We start from the raw sequence: 20,188 nt of genomic DNA, 5'->3' as shown, positions 1-20,188 counted from the left end.
AAGAAAAAACAGAGACAAAAGAATAGGGACAGGACCTGCACCTCTGGGAGGTGGCTGTGAAGGAGGAAAAGTTTCCACACACTGGAAAGCCCCTTCACTGGTGGAGACCCGGGGTGGCCGGGGGGAAGCTTTGGAGCCATGGAGGAGAGCGCAGCAACAGGGGTACAGAGGGCAAAGCGGAGAGATTCCCGCACAGAGGATGGGGGCCGACCAGCACTCACCAGCCTCAGAGGCTTGTCTGCTCACCCGCAGGGGTGTGTGGGGGCTGGGAGCTGAGGCTACGGCTTCAGAGGTCAGATCCCAGGGAGAGGACGGGGTTGCCTGCGTGAACACAGCCTGAAGGGGGCTAGTGTGCCACAGCTAGCCGGGAGGGACTCCGGGAAAATGTCTGGAACTGCCCAAGAGTCAAGAGAGCATTGTTTCGGGGTGCGCTAGGAGAGGGGATTCAGAGCAGTGCCCAAACGAGCTCCAGAGATGGGAGCAAGGCACGGCTATCAGCGCGGACACCAGAGACGGGCATGAAATGCTAAGGCTGCTGCTGCCTCCACCAAGAAGCCTGTGTGCAAGCACAGGTCACTATCCACACCTCCCCTCCCGGGATCCGGTGCAGCCCACCAATGCCAGGGTCCTGTGATCCAGGGACAGCCTCCTCGGGAGAACACATGGCGTGTCTCAGGCTGTTGCAACATCACGCCAGCCTCCGCCACCACAGGCTCGCCCCACATTCCGTACCCCTCCCTCCCCCCGGCCTGCGTGAGCCAGAGCCCCTAATCAGCTGCTCCTTTAACCCCGTCCTGTCTGAGAGAAGAACAGACACCCTCAGGCGACCTACACACAGAGGCGGGGTCAAAACCAAAGCTGAACCCCAGGAGCTGTGAGAACAAAGAAGAGAAAGGGAAATTTCTCCCAACAGCCTCAGGAGCAGCAGATTAAAGCTCCACAATCAACTTGATGTACCCGGAATCTGTGGAATACCTGAATAGACAACGAATCATCCTATAATTGAGGGGGTAGACGTTGGGAGCAACTGTAGACTTGGGATTTGCCTTCTGTATCTAATTTGCTTTTGGTTTTATGTTTTTCTTAGTTTAGTATATAGAGGTTATAATCATTGGTATATTTGTTTATTGATTTGGTTGCTCTCTTCCTCTTTTTTTAATATACATATACATATTTTTTTTTTTTTGCTTTTTCTCTTTTTATGAGTGTGTATGTGTATGCTTCTTTGTGTGATTTTGTCTGTATAGCTCTCCTTTTACCATTTGTCCTAGGATTCTATCTGTCCATTTTTTTTTTTCCTTCTTTTTTTATTAGTATACTTTTTAGTGCTTGTTATCACTGGTGGATTTGTTTTTTGGTTTGGTTGCTCTCTTCTTTCTTTCTTTCTTTTTTTTTTGCTCTTTTGCATTACTTTTTAATTTTTCTTTTATTTTTAATAATAATTTTTTATTTTAATAACTTTGTTATTTTTTCTTTCTTATTTTCTCCCTTCTTTTCTGAGCTGTGTGGCTGACAGGGTTTTGGTGCTCCAGCCGGGTGTCAGGCCTGTGCCTCTGAGGTGGGAGAGCTGAGTTCAGGTCATTGGTCCACCAGAGACCTCCTGACTCCACAAAATATCAAATGGAGAATGCTCTCCCAGAGATCTCCATCTCAACGCTAAGACCCAGCTCCACTCAACGACCAGCAAGTTACAGTGCTGGACACCCTGTGCCAAATAACTGGCAAGACAGGAACACAACCCCACCCATTAGCAGAGAGGCTGCCTAAAATCAAAATAAAGTCACAGACACCCCAAAACACAGCACCGGACGTGGTCCTGCTCACCAGAAAGACAAAATCCAGCCTCAACCACCAGAACACAGGCACTAGTCTCCTCCACCAGGAAGCCGACACAAACCACTGAACCAACCATAGCCACTGGGGGTAGACACCAAAAACAACGGGAACTATGAACATGCAGCCTGCAAAAAGGAGACCCCAAACACAGTAAGTTAAGCAAAATGAGAAGAGAAATACACACAGCAGATGAAGGAGCAAGGTAAAAACCCACCAGACCAAACAAATGAAGAGGAAATAGGCAGTCTACCTGAAAAAGAATTCAGAGTAATAATAGTAAAGATATCCAAAATCTTGGAAATAGAATGGAGAAAATACAAGAAACGTGTAACAAGGACCTATAAGAACTAAAGAGCAAACAAACAATGATGAACAACACAATAAATGAAATTAAAAATTCTCTACAAGGAATCAATAGCAGAATAACTGAGGCAGAAGAACAGATAAGTGACCTGGATGATAAAATACTGGAAATAATTACCGCAGAGCAGAATAAAGAAAAAAGGATGAAAAGAATTGAGGAGAGTCTCAGAGACCTCTGGGACAACATTAAACACACCAACATATGAATTATAGAGGTCCCAGAAGAAGAGGAGAAAAAGAAAGGGACTGAGAAAATAATTGAAGAGATTAGAGTCGAAAACTTCCCTAATATGGGAAAGGAAATAGTCAATCAAGTCCAGGCAGTGCAGAGAGTCCCATACAGGATAAATCCAGGGAGAAACACGCCAAGACACATAATAATCAAACTATGAAAAATTAAATACAAAGAAAAAATATTAAAAGCAGAAAGGGAAAAATAACATACAAGGGAATCCCCATAAGGTTAACAGCTGATCTTTCAGTAGAAACTCTGCAAGCCAGAAGGGCGTGGCAGGACACATTTGATGAAAGGGAAAAACCTACAACCAAGAAGCCTCTACCCAGCAAGAATCTCATTTAGATTCGGCAGAAAATTAAAAGCTTTACAGACAAGCAAAGCTAAGAGAATTCAGCACCACTAAAGCAGCTTTACAACAAATGCTAAAGGAACTTCTCTAGGCAGGAAACACAAGAGAAGGAAAAGACCTGCAATAACAAACCCAAAACAATTAAGAAAATGGGAATGGGAACATACATATCGATAATTACCTTAAATGTAAATGGATTAAATGCTCCCACCAAGACATAGACTGGCTGAATGGATACAGAAACAAGACCTGTATACATGCTGTCTACAAGCGACCCACTTCAGACCTAGCGACACATACAGACTGAAAGTGAGGGGATGGAAAAAGATATTCCATGCAAATGGAAATCAAAAGATAGCTTTAGTAGCAAATCTCATATCAGACAAAATAGACTTTAAAATAAAGACTATTACAAGAGACTAAGAAGAACACTACATAATGATCAAGGGATCAATCCAAGAAGAAGATATAACAATTGTAAATGTTTATGCATTCAACACAGGAGCACCTCAATATGTAAGGCAAATGCTGACAGCCATAAAAGGGGAAGTCGACAGTAACACAATCATAGCAGGGGACTTTAACACTCCACTTTCACCAATGGACAGATCATCCAAAATGAAAATAAATAAGGAAACACAAGCTTTAAATGATACATTAAACAAGATGTACTGAATCGATATTTATAGGACATTCCATCCAAAAACAACAGATTACACTTTCTTCTCAAGTGCTCATGGAACATTCTCCAGGATAGATCATATCTTGGGTCACAAATCAAGCCTCGGTAAATTTAAGAAAATTGAAATCGGATCAAGTATCTATTCTGACCACAACACGATGCAACTAGATATCAATTACAGGAAAAAATCTGTAAAAAGTACAAACACATGGTGGCTAAACAATATGCTACTAAATAACCAAGAGATCACTGAAGAAATCAAAGAGGAAATCAAAAAAAATCTGGAAACAAATGACAATGAAAACATGATGGCCCAAAACCTATGGGATGCAGCAAAAGCAGTTCTAAGAGGGAAGTTTATAGCAATACAATCCTACCTCAGGAAACAAGAAACATCTCAAATAAACAACCTAATCTTACACCTAAAGCAATTAGAGAAAGGAGAACAAAATAACACCAAAGTTAGCAGAAGGAAGGAAATCATAAAGATCAGATCAGAAATAAATGAAAAAGAAATGAAGGAAACAATATTAAAGATCAATAAAACTAAAAGCTTGTTCTTTGAGAAGATAAACAAAATTGATAAAGCATTAGCCAGACTCAACAGGAAAAAAAGGGAGAAGACTCAAATCAATAGAATTAGAAATTAAAAAGAGAAGTAACAACAGACACTGCAGAAAAACAAAGGATCATGAGAGATTACTACAAGCAACTATATGCTAATAAAGTGGACAACCTGGAAGAAATGGACAAATTCTCAGAGAAGCACACCCTTCTGACACTGAACCAGGAAGAAAGAGAAAATATAAACCAACCAATCACAAGCACTGAAATTGAGACTGTGATTAGTAATCTTCCAACAAACAAAAGCCCAGGGCCAGATGGCTTCACAGGTGAATTCTATCAAACATTTAGAGAAGAGCTAACACCTGTGCTTCTCCAACTCTTCCAAATTATAGCAGAGGGAGAAACACTCCCAAATTCATTCTATGAGGCCACCATCACCTTGATACCAAAACCAGATAAAGATGTCACAAAGAAAGAAAACTACAGGCCAATAAAACTGATGAACATAGATGCAAAATCCTCAACAAAATACTATCAAAGAGAATACAACAGCACACTAAAAGGATCATACACCATGATCAAGTGGGGTTTATCCCAGGAATGCAAGGATTCTTCAATATATGCATATCGATCAATGTGATACACCATATTAACAAATTGAAGGAGAAAAACTGTATGATGATCTCATTAGATGCAGAGAAAGCTTTCGACAAAATTCAACACCCATTTATGATAGAAACTCTGAAGAAAGTAGGCATAGAGGGAACTTACCTCAACATAATAAAGGCCACGTGGGACAAACCCACAGCCAACATCGTCCTCAATGGTGAAAAACTGAAACCATTTCCACTAAGATCAGGAACAAACAAGGCTGTCCAGTCTCAGCACTATTATTCAACACAGTTTTGGTAGTTTTAGCCACAGCAATCAGAGAAGAAAAAGAAATAAAAGGAATCCAAATCGGAAAAGAAGAAGTAAAGTGTCACTGTTAGCAGATGACATGACAGTATACATAGAGAATCCTAAAGATGCTACCAGAAAACTACTAGAGCTAATCAATGAATCTGGTAAAGTAGCAGGATACAAAAGTAATGCACAGAAATCTCTTGCATTCCTATACACTAATGATGAAAAATCTGAAAGTGAAATTAAGAAAACACTCCCATTTACCATTGCAACAAAAAGAAAAAAATACCTAGGAATAAACCTCTACCTAGGGAGACAAGAGACCTATTATGCCGAAAACTATAAGACACTGATGAAAGAAATTAAAGATGATACAAATAGATGGAGAGATATACCATGTTCTTGGATTGGAAGAATCAACATTGTGAAAATGACTATACTACCCAAGCAATCTACAGATTCAATGCCATCCCTATCAAACTACCAGTGGCATTTCTCACAGAACTAGAAGAACAAAGTGCACAATTTGTATGGAAACACAAAAGACCCAAAGAGCCAAAGCATTCTTGAGAAAGAAAAACGGAGCTGAAGGAATCAGGCTCCCTGACTTCAGACTATACTACAAAGCTACAGTAATCAAGACAGTATGGTACTGGCACTAAAACAGAAATATAGATCAATGGAACAGGATAGAAAGCCCAGAGATAAACCCACGTACATATGGTCACCTTATCGTTGATAAAGGAGGCAAGAATATACAATGGAGAAAAGATAGCCTCTTCAATAAGTGGTGCTGGGAAAACTGGACAGCTACATGTAAAAGAATGAAATTAGAACACTCCCTAACACCATACACAAAAATAAACTCAAAATGGATTAAAGACCTAAATGTAAGGCCAGACACTGTAAAACTCTTAGAGGAAAACATAGGCAGAACACTCTATGACATAAATCTCAGTAAGATCCTTTTTGACCCACCTCCTAGAGAAATGGAAATAAAAGCAAAAATAGACAAATGGGGCCTAATGAAAGTTAAAAGCTTTTGCACAACAAAGGAAACCATAAGCAAGACGAAAAAACAACCCTCAGAATGGGAGAAAATATTTGCAAATGAAGCAACTGACAAAGGACTAATCTCCAAAATTTACAGGCAGCTCAATATCAAAAAGAACAAACAACCCAATCCAAAAATGGGCAGAAGACCTAAATAGACATTTCTCCAAAGAAGACATACAGATTTCCAACAAACATATGAAAGGGTGCTCAACATCACTAATCATTAGAGAAATACAAATCAAAACTACAATGAGGTATCACTTCACACCAGTCAGAATGGCCATCATCAAAAAATCTACAAACAATAAATGCTGGAGAGGGTGCGAAGAAAAGGGAACTCTCTTGCACTCTTGGTGGGAATGTAAATTGATACAGCCACTATGGAGAACAGTACGGAGTTCCTTAAAAAACTGAAAATAGAACTACCATACGACCCAGCAATCCCACTACTGGGCATATACCCTGAGAAAACCATAATTCAAAAAGAGTCATGTACTACAATGTTCATTGCAGCTCTAGTTACAACAGCCAGGATATGGAAGCAACCTAAGTGTCCTTCGACAGCTGAATGGATAAAGAAGATGTGGCACATATATACAAGAATATTACTCAGCCATAAAATGAAACGAAATTGAGTTATTTGTAGTTAGGTGGATGGACCTAGAGTCTGTCATACAGAGCGAAGTAAGTCAGAAAGAGAAAAACCAGTACCGTATGCTAACACATATATATGGAATGTAAAAAAAAAAAAAAAAAAAAAAAGGTTCTAAAGAACCTAGGGGCAGGACAGGAATAAACATGCAGATGTAGAGAATGGACTTGAGGAAATGGGGAGGGGGAAGGGTACGCTGGGACAAAGTGAGAGAGTGGCATAGACTTATAAATACTACCAAATGTAAAACAGATAGCTAGTGGGAAGCAGCCACATAGCACAGGGAGATCAGCTAGGTGCTTTGTGACCACCTAGAGGGGTGGGATAGGGACGGTGGGAGGGAGATGCAAGAGGGAGGAGATATGGGGATATATGCATATGTATAGCTGATTCACTTTATTATAAAGCAGAAACTAACACACCATTGTAAAGTAATTATACTGCAATAAAGATTTTAAATAAATAAAATATATTTTACAATTTGGAAAAGTTATTAATATTTAAAGGCTGAATAGAGGTAATGAGGAAAAATAAACTAAAAATGAAATTCAGAACCTTGATTACTAGCTTTATAAAATAGCTGGATTAATAAGCATATTAAACTCTTTTGCTCAGTCAATGCTGATTTAGTACCTATTAAGTATAACCTGTTTCAGAAAAAAACTTTTTAAAAGAACAAAATATATTGATGTTCAATTGTTGACTCATGTATTGAATGTGAACTAGAAACAGACTGGTTACTCAAAGAGCAGTTTTAAACAGTACTAGAAACTGTATGGATCACGTACTACACATACTTAAGAGATGATTTCATCAGATTTTCAAAAAGAATTTGAGCTTCTATTAAAGGCAGTACGACTTTAAAAGGAAAGCTAAACCTAGGAAAACTGGATATATGCCAAATCAATTCAAATACTGAGTGCTTTTAAAAACTTATATATCTGATGACTATATTTCAGCCCAAATAATTATAGAGTAGCTAAACGTAGAAACAAAAATAAACCTCTAATTGTAAAGATAAGCTATAAATCTGTTGGTAAGAAGGAAAAAAATTGTAAAATTCTGGCACCTTCATGATAATAGTCCAACTTCTGGCACAAAAGCCATATCCTCTACGTAACAAAAGAAACGGATCTATCTGGGACTAAAAATATACATACACTTTTTCCCTTACTTCAGTTTGTTGTGGAGACCCAATATTGAAATGATTTCTAATTAATTAGGAAGTGCAGTGATTTAATAGTGTTTAATAACTTAGAATATATTGTTAGCAGCTTATTGAGGCTCAAAAACAATGCATATATTACATGAGAAGACATTTTGCTGCAAATAAATAATAGCAGTCCTAATATAGGCAGCAATTTATTATGTGGAATTTTAAAAACAATGGCAATGTGAGGTTTTAACCTCACATATACTTTAGAATAGTTATACAAAACATTGTTTTCCTTGACTACACTAAATATTAAAACATCTAAAATTACAGTTTTGTCTAGAAGAGAATGGCCCATATTTTTCATTCAATTTTTTTTTTTTTTTTACAGAGAAAACTGATTTCCCAGGGTCATTGTTAATGTCAGAATGAAGATTAGAAGCCATGTCACCTGACTTCTACTGGCCCATGGATAATAGCTATATTATACTTTGGTGGGGAGGGGAGCCAGAACAGGCTAGGTTATACTGTCATAACAACTTTAAAACTCACACTAGCTTACAATAAGAAAATTTTATTTCTTGATCATGCAAAGAACACTGCAATTGTTCTCCATGTAGTGGCTAAGTATTCCTGGGTACTATGACCTAATGGCATGTTCGACTCAATGTATGATTCCACAATGACCACTGCATGGGAGAAAAGCATGGAAAATCTCACTTTAGCTTTTAAATGCTTCTGTCTGAAAATTATGTACATTACTTCTGCTCACATTTCATTGGCCAAAGCAAGCTGCATGACCACGTTTACTCCAAGGGAAAGGGAAATATCATCTTTCCATCTGTTAAAAAGAGGAGGAGAACCAGAAGGCATAGGTGAGCCTTAGTAATGGCTACCACGACAGGAAACTCACCTCTATCTCAGATAGGCTACTGCATTTTTTGGAGGCAAATTGTAAACAAGTTCATATGAAGCCAACTAAATGTGAGTTTGAGGTGAAAACTTTAGACACTGTATCCATTTCAGAACTGTGAGAATAGCACCTGCATTCACAAAATACTGCCTTGGAAATAAAAAATTCTGGGAAGCGGAATTTTCTATACAATGGTCCTTCTTCTAGCCCCTCCAAATGTGTCTATTCTCTCCTTTTCTGGACAGTTGTAAAAATATTTGAAGGCTACTGTAATATCTTCTCCTTTGTCAACGAATTGTGCCAGGTTCTCTGGAAATACTTCCAGTTTGTGATCACCCTTCTAAAACTAATAGTTCAGGTGTAATTTGACCATTAAAGAAAAAAAGGGGACTATTGTCCATTTTTCTGAATCCTCTATTTCTATAAATGAATATTGTTTAAAACCATATTAACTTCTGACAATCATATTTCATAATTAACTCAATTTGAACCTATCAATTCCAATGCAAGTCTTTTTCAAATATGCTAAGCCTCATTTCCCCAAACCCTGCATTTGGCCGAGAATTGTTATGTTTGTTGTTGTGAAGTAAAGTCCAGAATTTTCTATTTCTCTATTTTATATCTTGCTAAATTCTGCTTATATTTATAGACTAGAAGTTGCCAAACTTTTCTTGTAAAGGGCCAGATGGTAAATATTTTAAGCTTTGTGATCCATATAAAATCCCTATTGCATATTCTTTTTCTTTTTTCACAATCCTTCACAAATATAAAAACCATTCATAGCTTGAGAGCTGTAAAAAGAAAAAAACAGGCTGTGGGATGGATTTGGCCCACAGACCGTAGTTTGCCAAACCTTGTTTTAGATTATTGAGCTACTTTTGGATTCTGATTTGATCAACCAGTACATCAGGATCTCTAACTTTTCCAGTTTGTCATTTACATATTTTTATCAGAATAATATAAATGTTCTCAACTAGTCAACATTCAAAAATGTTGAAGAGAATAAGCTTGAGGAAAAAGCCTCATAGCACACCAGTACAGATTTCTCTGCAGGCTGGCGTTAATCCATTACTTTCTGTTCCGTAGGTATACCTGAATCACAAATCCACTTAACCATGTTGTCATACAACTTACTCAACACGCTATCATAAAAGACTCTGCCCAATGTTTTGCTTAAATATCAAAACACTGTCTCTCTATAGCACTCTTCTGAGAGGGTCTGTTTATAATATCTAAAATAGTAACCTAATTTTGTAGGGCACAAATTGTTTTCCATGAACTAATGCTGCCTCCTGCTGATCAATTCCTTAAGTACTCACAACCCATCTTCTAATAATCCAATTTAGATTTCTTTCATAATCTACATTTAAGTTTACTGTCACAATATTTTTTCTTTCCATGATAAAAAGACAGATGAGTTCATCTTATCTTCCAGCTACTCTACTATCCTATACTGCTTCCCAGATATAACTTTCAAAGGCCCAGCAATTTATTCACTACACTTATCCATTGCTCTAGATCGAAGATTGACAAATTCTACCCCACAGGCCAAATCCAGTATGCCACCTTTTTTTTTGTAAATAAAGTTTTATTGGAACAGATCCATGCTCACTCATTTATGTATTGGCCATGCCTGCTTTCACATCACAATGAGAGAGTTGAATAGTTTTCAACAGAGACTCTATAGCCCCAAAACCCTAAAATATTTACTAACAGGCCCTTTACAGATAAAGTTTGCCAGCCCCTGATCTAAATGGGTCTGGACTCAAACTTTTTATTCACCTATCCTAGGCTTTACTTTCACTTTATTAATATTTATTTCTTCTCTTTACTGACTAAAAGTCATTCTTCTTAACAGAGATAACAAAAGCTAAATAGGAATTGAGGCCAGGAAGTCACATTATCTTTTGATATCATATTATCTCTTGCCATTCCTCTGGATCAGACCCCCAGAAGCTCTTACCCTGACTAAACTTTTCAGATAAACTTTTCAATAGACTAATCCAATTTAAGTATCTTAAAACTCTTTAAGGGTTTCCTATGTTCAACACAAAAATCAAAACTCTTTCCTGTGGCATAAAATGCCCTTCATGACCCAGCCCTTGCTGGTCATACATCCTTTTCCTCTTGCTCTTCTCCCCCACGTACACTCAGTGCTCAGCCATGTTGAACTGCTATCAGTTGCTGTATTCTCACACCCGTCTGCATTTTGCACGCCTTCTCTCTCTCTGGAACACTTTCCACTGATACATCCTCCTTCTTCTTTGCCCCTCTTCAAGTCTCAAGTCAAGTATTTTCTCCTTTGGAACTTTTCCTGTTTCTCCAGTAGACATAGGTGGGCTTTGCTCTTTGATATCATCGTGCCCTGTGTGTGTGTGTGTGTGTGTGTGTGTGTGTGTATAAACACATACATATCTATTGATCGAGCTCATCTAACTAGCTTGTCATTCTGTATTATAATCTGGCTGCATGCCTGCCTCTGTACTTGACTGTAAGTAACTTGAGGGTCTGAATTATGATTCTGATCTTGTCACCTCTAGAGTCTAATACATACCCCAGTGCAGAAACCTCAGTTCAAGGTGCCTAAGAATGTGTCAGGAATTTTTTCATGGTGACTTTAGATCAAAAGAAATATGTTACAGCTCTGTTTACTAAGTAGTTAGTAAACAACTTAATAAGTAAGTATTCATGTTCTAGCAACTTAGTAGCCATTTGAAAAAATAATACTTTTAAATTAAAGAAAAAATACCATTCTTGAATAGCCACAATTACTTACTAATGAAATGTGTCTGTAAGGCATTACACAAGTTCTCAAACATCAGAATTAGATTGGACACTGTCACCTTCATTTCCTGCTCTATACTGATTTTGGCATGGTATTTGTTTTTATCACAATCACTGAAAGGTCAGCTTTGCCAGGATATAATGCCATAGAGAGAAATATACTGCGACCTAATGCTGAAATGGTAAACTACCTTAAGCTAGTAATTTTCTCAGTGTCTCACAGATATAAAATATCATTGTGTTTTGCTTGAAAATTATAAATATTCCACAGTGCCCCTCTGAGTTCACTGCAGTATCCTTGGCATGCTGTTTGGGGAACCACAGCCCCAGTGCATAGAAGTTCATTAAATATTTGTGTAATCCACCCCAGCTAGAATGTCCATATGATAAATTACATAAAACTTAATCAAAAGATATCTTTAAAGAGAAAATAGTTATAGAACTGGTATCAGCAAAATTTGCCAGCCAGGTGGTAAATATTTTAGGATTGTAGGCCATATAGTTTTTTAACAACTGTTCAATTCTGCCACTGTAGCATCAAAGCAGATATAAATAATATATAAATGTATGGATATGACTGTGTTCTAACACAACTTTATTTATAAAAACAGGTGGCCCGCTCATAGGCTAGTGTTTGTCAACACTAGCCCATGTTGGCAAATTAATAGAAAGTCTTTCAAAAGGTACATTCTTTCCAAACTAAAGTTACTAAAAAGGTATAAACAAAAGGTGAGACAGAACACCATGAGTCTATACCGATATGAATAAGTTAATAAATTGAAATTTTTATGCGGTATGGAATTACAAAGGTGTGATATTGTGATTTATTATAAGAAATATATATTTGGTCTTCATCCCAGTTTCTGGTTCACAGCTCCCAAAGCCCTAGGAATTTCCTAAGTGTGGAAAGTGATAAAGGTGTCTTTTGTTTTGTTAATGAGGTGACTTTGGACCCTATCTAAGGATGGAGGCTGGTTGCCAGGAGAACCAACCAGGCAATTAGAGGGTTGGAACTTTCCATCCCATTCCCAGGCCTCCAGGGAGAGAAGAGGAGCTGGAGGTTGAATCGACTGCCAATGGCTGGGTTTCCCTGGTGGCGCAGTGGTTAAGAATCCGCCTGCCAATGTAGAGGATACGGGTTCGAGCCCTGGTCTGGGAAGATCCCACATGCCACGGAGCAACTAAGCCCGTGTGCCACAGCTACTGAGCCTGCGCTCTAGAGCCCGTGAGCCACAACTACTGAGCCCACGTGCCACAACTACTGAAGCCCGCGTGCCTAGAGCCCGTGCTCCACAACGAGAAGCTGCCGCAATGAGAAGCCCATGCACCACAATGAAGAGTAGCCCCTGCTCGCCACAACTAGAGAAAGCCCGCGCACAGCAACAAAGACCCAACACAGCCAAAAATAAATAAATAAAATAAATAAATTTATAAAAAAAAAAAAGAAAATGCCGATGACCGATGATATAATCAATCATGACTATGTAATGAAGTCTCCATAAAAACTCCAAAGGGACAAGTTCAGAGAGCTTCGGGATTGGTGAAACCTAGAGATTTGGGGAGAGTGGTGTGCTTAGAAGCTCCATGTCCCTTCCCACATACCTTGCCCTCTTTTCCATCTGGCTGTTCCTGAGTTATATCCTTTTACAATAAACTGGTGACCTAGTAAGTAAAATGTTTCTCTGAGTTCTGTAAGCTGTTCTTGCAAATTAATCGAAACTGAGGCGGGGGGTTGTGGGAACCTCTGATTTATAGCCAGGGGGTTGGAAGTACAGTTAACAACCTGGACTTGTTACTGGCATCTGGTGGTGGGGGTGTGGTGGAGAAGGGTGTGTGTGTAGTCTTACAGGACTGAGTCCTCAACCTGTGGAATCTGGTGCTATCTCCCAGGTAGACAGTGTCAGAATTGAATTGAATTCTTAGACACTGAGATGGTGTACTGACAATTTCTTGTTGGAGCTGTGGGGAACCCTGCCTCCACCCCATTGGGAATTGAGTCTCAGAACACCAAAAGAAAAGGGAACAAGAATAACTTCACGTGCAGAAGCCTGGCAGACAACATGTTAAAGTGAACAACATCAGTAAAAAGATAAATATAAATTACGTATCACTTGATAGGATGCAGTGAGAGGAAGCAAAATCACTTGTGATATTTATGCCAGAAATCTATAACAAATAATTAACAGTCACGGGCTTCCCTGGTGGCGCAGTGGTTGAGAGTCCGCCTGCTGATGCAGGGGACACAGGTTCGTGCCCCGGTCCGGGAAGATCCCACATGCCGCGGAGCAGCTGGGCCCGTGAGCCATGGCCGCTGAGCCTGCACGTCCGGAGCCTGTGCTCCGCAACGGGAGAGGCCACAACAGTGAGAGGCCCGCGTACCGCAAAAAAAAAAAACCCGAATTAAGGGTCATTCTACAGAATAACTGACCTATAATCTTCATAAATGTCAAAGTCATGAAAGTCAAGGAAAGACTAGGGAACTGTTCCTAAATGGTGAAATAGAGACATGACAATAAAATGTACCTCTGTGCAACGTATAATTCCAAACTGGATCATTTTGCCCCACAGAACATTATTAATATAACTGGTAAAATTTGAATGTGGTGTGAGGATTAGCAATTATTCAATGTTTATTTCCTGATTTTGTTGGTTATATTGTGTTTACACGAGAGAATGTCTTTGCTCGCAAGAAATACATACTTAAGTGTTCAGGGTGGTTGGGGAACTGAGTCGGCAGCTTACTCTCAAATGGTTCTGGAACAAAAGTCCTTTGTCCTGTACTTATAACTTTTCTGTAACTTTGAGATTATTTCCATTAAAATTTTTTTTAATTTCTAAAATTAAACAGTGGAAGAGAAGATGTGCAAGGATTACTGCTCTGTATTAGCAGAAGAGCTGGCCCTGTTCCCATCCCATATGATTTTCCTCATTTCCTTACCAAGCAAACATATCCTAGGGAAGGTACAAGGACAGTAATTAGAGACAGTATTGTTCTCCTTTATTTAAGGCATGGAAGTAGGTAAACTTTACTCAACCAACAAGGCTTTACTGAACATTACTACATTCTCAGCATCGTGTGAGATAGAGAAGGAAAGGAAATAAACATGTATAGAACATCTGCATGTATCAGGCAAGGAAAACAAAGAATGGCTTCTGCTCTCAAGGACTATGTACATTAGTTGAGTAGACAAGACTGGCATAAATTCACATGAGGAACATACTATATAATTACTAATTTACTTAATTGGTTAGCTTCTTTTCTCACCCTGTTCCTTGCAACCTCATCAGGAAGATCAATTAGAAGTACCAAAGATGCTTAATTAAGAAAGACCTAGAAACAAGGGTAAAAGTACAAGACAGAGTTGCCAGTATAGATCCAAACAAACTGAGAGGACAAAGAACCTTTCCTCTACGCTGGAACAGAGAGAGGTAGAACCCCAGAAGACTGCTGGTATTTACAAACTCACCAACACTTTGTCTGTTAGCCACCTTAGATGTCCATAATATTGCTGAGGTAGAAATGTGAATGGCCCACAGTGTGAAACCAGTGCACAGGCAGTGAGTCAACTGGCAATTGAATAAACCTAGCTGATCACTCAGAATCCATATCAGAGAATTCCCTGGCAGTAGTTAGGACTCCGAGCTTTCACTGCCGAGGGTACAAGCTCAGTCCCTGGTCAGGGAGCTAAGATCCCACAAGCCGTGAGGTGTGGCAAAAAAAAAAAAAGAATCCACATCAAAATTAGCAGAGTCTAGAAGTAAGGAAACAGTGGAGGTTTAGGATATTTTTCTAGGTCAGAGATTATCAAAATGAGATCATTAACAGATATTTTCTGAGATAATAAAATGTTCAAATAAATTTGGGATGCAATGAAACAAATTAAGGCAAGTTTCTTTATTACAGAACTTCTTGGAGCCTAAAGTATGCTCATGTGCATTGTACACCTAAAAGGAGGGGTATTATTACATGCGGCATTTCACTTAGATCAGGAGCCATATCGAAATTTCTAAGTGTAGAAAATGTCTACCATGGAGACAGAATGAATAAAAAAAGAGATAGCTACTTTGAGAGGTATATCATCAATAGTAACAGTAATAATAATAATAATAACAATAATAATAATAGCTCCATACTATGCTTCCTGGGAGCCTCACGCTGTTCTAAGGTTTAATGCTTCATTTTATCTTGACAACAACCCTATGACATAATATAATTATGATCCCCATTTTACCTTGAGGAAAATTAGATAGAAAGGTTAAGTAAATTGTCGAAGGTCATATGACCAGAAAATGGTCAAGCCAGGATGCAGACTCAAGCAGTCTAGCTCCAGCACCCATGTTCTTAACCATTACACTATATAACTTATCAATGAAATTCTTATTCATTTATTTCAAAGTAAATTATTAGCTGGATATGAAGCAAGAATGAAAAACAAGCATGATGACTAGTTTTAAAAGAAGGCTAGGAATTTAATTCAATGAAATTGGGAATACGGATAGGAGGTAAAGAACTTGTCATTATAATTATGAAGTATATAGTCATGATAATCCATAGTTCATTAAAAATAAGAAGCATTTCAAGCAAAGACTATGCACCCCAATGTTCTAACCCATGCTAACTAGAACAGTATGGTGAGCAGTTTAGAAGAGTTCTCACTCACCGTGATTCTCTTCGTATCCAGCTGGCGCAGCTGCATCATATTCTGAAGGATAGTGTGCTTGTACCATGACTCTTGAGCTATTGGATTGCCATCAAAAGTGATGTCTGAGAGAGAAGTAGCATCAGCAAGGCAGCAAACACTCTCAAAACTGCAGGAAAGACAGAAACCACTGGATTACTGTGAGACCTTCAAATAGTACTTTGTTTGGTTCATACACATTATTTTTTAGAACAGTTTTAGATTTACAGTAAAATTGAGAAGATAGTACAGACTTCCCACATGCTCCACACCAAGTTTCCCCTATTATTAACATCTTGTATTAGTGTAGTACATTTTTTTATAATTAATGAACTAATATTGATATATTCTTACTAACTCAAGTCAATATTTTATCCAGATTTCTTTAGTTTTTACACAATGTCCTTTTTCTGTTCCAAGATCCCATCCAGGATACCACATTACATTTAGCTGTGATGTCTCCTTAGGCTCCTCTTGGCTGTGACATTTTCTTAGACTTTCCTTATTTTTGATAATCTTGACAGTTTTGGGGAGTACTGATCAGTTATTCTGTAGGCTGCCCCTCTACTGAAATTTGTCTGATATTTTTTTCATGATAAGATTAGGGTTATGGTACATACTATTAACTAATATGACTTATCACTGTTGAAGGTGACCTTGATCACCTAACTGAAACAGTGTTTGGCAGGTTTCCAATGTAAAGTTACTCTTCCCTCCCCTTCTTTCCATACTGAATTCTTTGGAAGGTGGTCATTATGTGCAGCCCATACTTAAGGAGTGGAAGTTCAGTTTCCTCTCATTGAGGGCACAGTATCTGCATAATTTATTTGGAATTCTTCTTCCCAGGGAGTTTGTCTTTTCCCTGTGTATTTATTTATATCAGTTTTGATTCATGGACATTTCATTTCATTCTTTGGGTTATAATCCAGTACTAGTTTACTTATTTTATTGTTCAAATTCTTCCAGCTTTGGCCATTGGACCTCTTTCAGTTGGCTCCTATGTCCATTTGACATACCCCTATTAACATGGATTTTTTGTTTCTGTAAGCACTTCCTTACTTTCTAGCATTATAAGATTCTCTAGACTCACATATTTCCTACCCCAGTCCTAGAATCAGCCATTTCTTCAAGAAGCCATGATTCCCTTTACTGGGGAATGGCATTAGAAACAAAGATCTAGTGGCTAGGTGTACTATTTACTACTAGGTGTCATTTCTTTTAGGCCCTCTGATGACAGAGCAAGGAAATATATGTGTGTATACCAACCTGTGCATATACGTATATCGATATTTCTCTATGAAACCATCTGTGTCTACATTAAGCTAACCATGAGTTCAAACTGATGTCTCCAACTCTAATCTATTACCAAAGGGATCATTCTAGCCTCTTTCCCTTACTTATCTGTAAATTCCTACTCCAACAAGGAGAAATCTGGCTCCCACCATCTCTCATCCATTTAGTTAATTATTAATTCCAGAATATATGTATAGTGGTATCAGAATTTTCAATTTGTACCCCCATGGGAAATAACTTTATTAACAAAAGCATAATGATAATGTGTAATTCCTTTTGCATCTAGTCTTACAGACTCATTTCCAAAGTTACTTACGTCAGCACCTTCCCCTCCCACTCTTCCCTGCTCATACCTTCAAGAAGGTTGTTCCATACAATTGAAATACAGTTACAATCTCCTGTCACAGTCTATATGCATTTCTTCCTGGGATCCTCCAACCTACTAAATTATTTTTTTAATATGCATACATTAAAGTTCACTCTTTGTGCTGTAAAGTACTATGGGTTTTGACAAATGCATCATGTCATGTATCCACCAAGAAAGTATCATACAAAATAGTTCCATTGCCCTAAAAAATCCCCTATTTAACCATCCTCCTCTCTCCCTGAATCTCTGGCAGCCACTGATCTTTTCACTGTCTATATAGTTTTGTTTTTTCCAGAATTTCATATAGTTGGAATCATATATTATAATTTGTAGCCTTTTCAGATTGACTTCTTTCACTTAGCAGTATGCAATTAAGGTTCATCTGTATCTTTCCGTGGCTTCATAGCTTCTATTTTTTAAAAAATCACTGAGTAATAATATTCCATTGTCTATATGTACCACAGTTTGTTTGTCCATTCACCTATTGAAGACATCTTGGTTGCTTCTGGTTTTCAGTGATATGAATAAAGCGGCTTAAATATTCATATGCAGGTTTTTGTGTGAACATAAATTTTCATCTCAATTGGGTATTGAATTGCACTCGGTAGTACAATTGCTGGATTGTACAGTAAGACTATGTTTTAGCTTTCTAAGAAACCACCAAACTGTCTTCCAAAGTGGCTGTGCCATCTTGCATTCCTACTGGCTCTACATTCTTATCAGCATTTCATATTTGTCAGTTTTTTTTAAAATTTTAGTCATTCCAATAGGTCTGTAGTGGTCTCATTGTTTTAATAGGCAACTCCCAAATGACAAAGATGTTGAGCATTTTTTCATATGCATATTTGCCACTGGTATATCTTCTCTGAATTTTCAGCTCTTGTGGTACGCGGGCCTCTCACTGTTGTGGCCTCTCCCATTGCGGAGCACAGGCTCCGGACGAGCAGGCTCAGCAGCCATGGCTCACGGGCCCGGCCACTCCGTGGCATGTGGGATCCTCCCGGACCGGGGCACAAACCCGTGTCCACTGCATCGGCAGGCGGACTCTCAGCCACTGGTGCCACCAGGGAAGCCCTCTTGGGCCCATTTTAAATTGGATTCTTTGTTTCCTTATTGTTGAGTTTTAAGGGTTTTTTTGTCATATCACGAATATGTCTTTTATCAGATATATGTTTTGCAAATATTTCTCCCAGTCTGACTTGCCTTTTCATTTTCTTAATTGCGTCCTTCACAAGGCAGAAGTTTTTTATTTTAACTTTGTCCAACTTATCAATTTTCTTTTTCATGGATCATGCTTTTGGTGTTGTATCTAAAAACTTGCTAAACCCAACACTGCCTAGATTTTCTCTTAAGTTTTCTTCTAAAAGTTTCATAGTCTTGTGTCTTATATTTAGGTATGATCCACTTTGAGTTAATTTTGCAACAGGTATAAGGTCTATGCCTAGATTCAATTTTATATGAATATCCAATTGTTACAGTGCCATTTATTGAAAAGACTATTCTTTCTCTATTGAATTGCCTTTGCTCCTTTGTCAAAGATCGCTTGACTATATTTGTGTGGGTCTATTTTGGGACCCTCTATTCTTCTCCATTGATATATGTGTCCACTCTTTCACCAATACCATGCTGCCCTGATTATTGTACCTTTATAGTAAGTCTTGAAATAGGTTAGTGTCAGTCCTCCAACTTTGTTCTCCTTCAGTATCATGTTGCTATTCTAGGTCTTAGCTTTTCCATATAAACTTTAGAATCCATTTGTCAATATCTGCTTGCTGGGATTTTGATCAGGACTTTCATTTTCTTATTGAGGTACAGGTGACATACAACACTGTATTAATTTCAGGTATACACATGATTCAATATAGGTATATACTGCAAAATGTTCACCATGATTAAGTCAGTTAACATCCATTACCATACATAGTTACAGAATATTTTTTTCTTGTGATGAGAACTTTTAAGATCTATTCTCTTAGCAATCTTCAAATATGAAATACAGTATTAACTATAGTTGACACGCTGTACATTACATCCTCATGACTTATTTATTCTATAAGTGGAAGTTTGTACTTTTGACACGCTTCACCCATTTAACCCACCCCTTACCTAATCTGTTTTATATATATATGAGCTTGGTATTTCATTTTATTTATTTATTTTAGATTTCACATATAAGTGAGATCATACGGTATTTGTCTTTCTCTGACTTATTTCACTTAGCATAATGCCCTCAAGGTCCATCCATGCAGTTGCAAATGGCAAGATCTCATTCTTTCTTATGGCTGAATAATACTCCATTGTGCGTGTGTGTGTGTGTGTGTGTGTGTGTGTGTGTGTGTGTGTGTGTGTG

General features: G+C 38.2%; 1 protein-coding gene across 2 annotated transcripts in view; it reads right to left on the bottom strand.

The window, feature by feature from the left end:
* Nucleotides 1–20,188, bottom strand: part of LRRC49 (leucine rich repeat containing 49) — a 128,688-nt gene that overhangs the window by 44,620 nt on the left and 63,880 nt on the right. For both annotated transcript variants that reach the window (XM_029239428.1, XM_029239429.1), the window contains one exon: nt 16,161–16,308. In XM_029239428.1, the coding sequence (XP_029095261.1) occupies nt 16,161–16,308 (148 nt within the window). The remainder of the gene's footprint in view (nt 1–16,160; nt 16,309–20,188) is intronic.

Source organism: Monodon monoceros, unplaced genomic scaffold, assembly GCF_005190385.1.
Source record: "Monodon monoceros isolate NGI ecotype Baffin Bay Population unplaced genomic scaffold, NGI_Narwhal_1 Super_Scaffold_21, whole genome shotgun sequence".
Lineage (NCBI taxonomy): Eukaryota > Metazoa > Chordata > Mammalia > Artiodactyla > Monodontidae > Monodon > Monodon monoceros.
The sequence above is the reverse complement of the archived record's forward strand: the minus strand, read 5'-3'. Positions and strand labels throughout refer to the sequence as shown.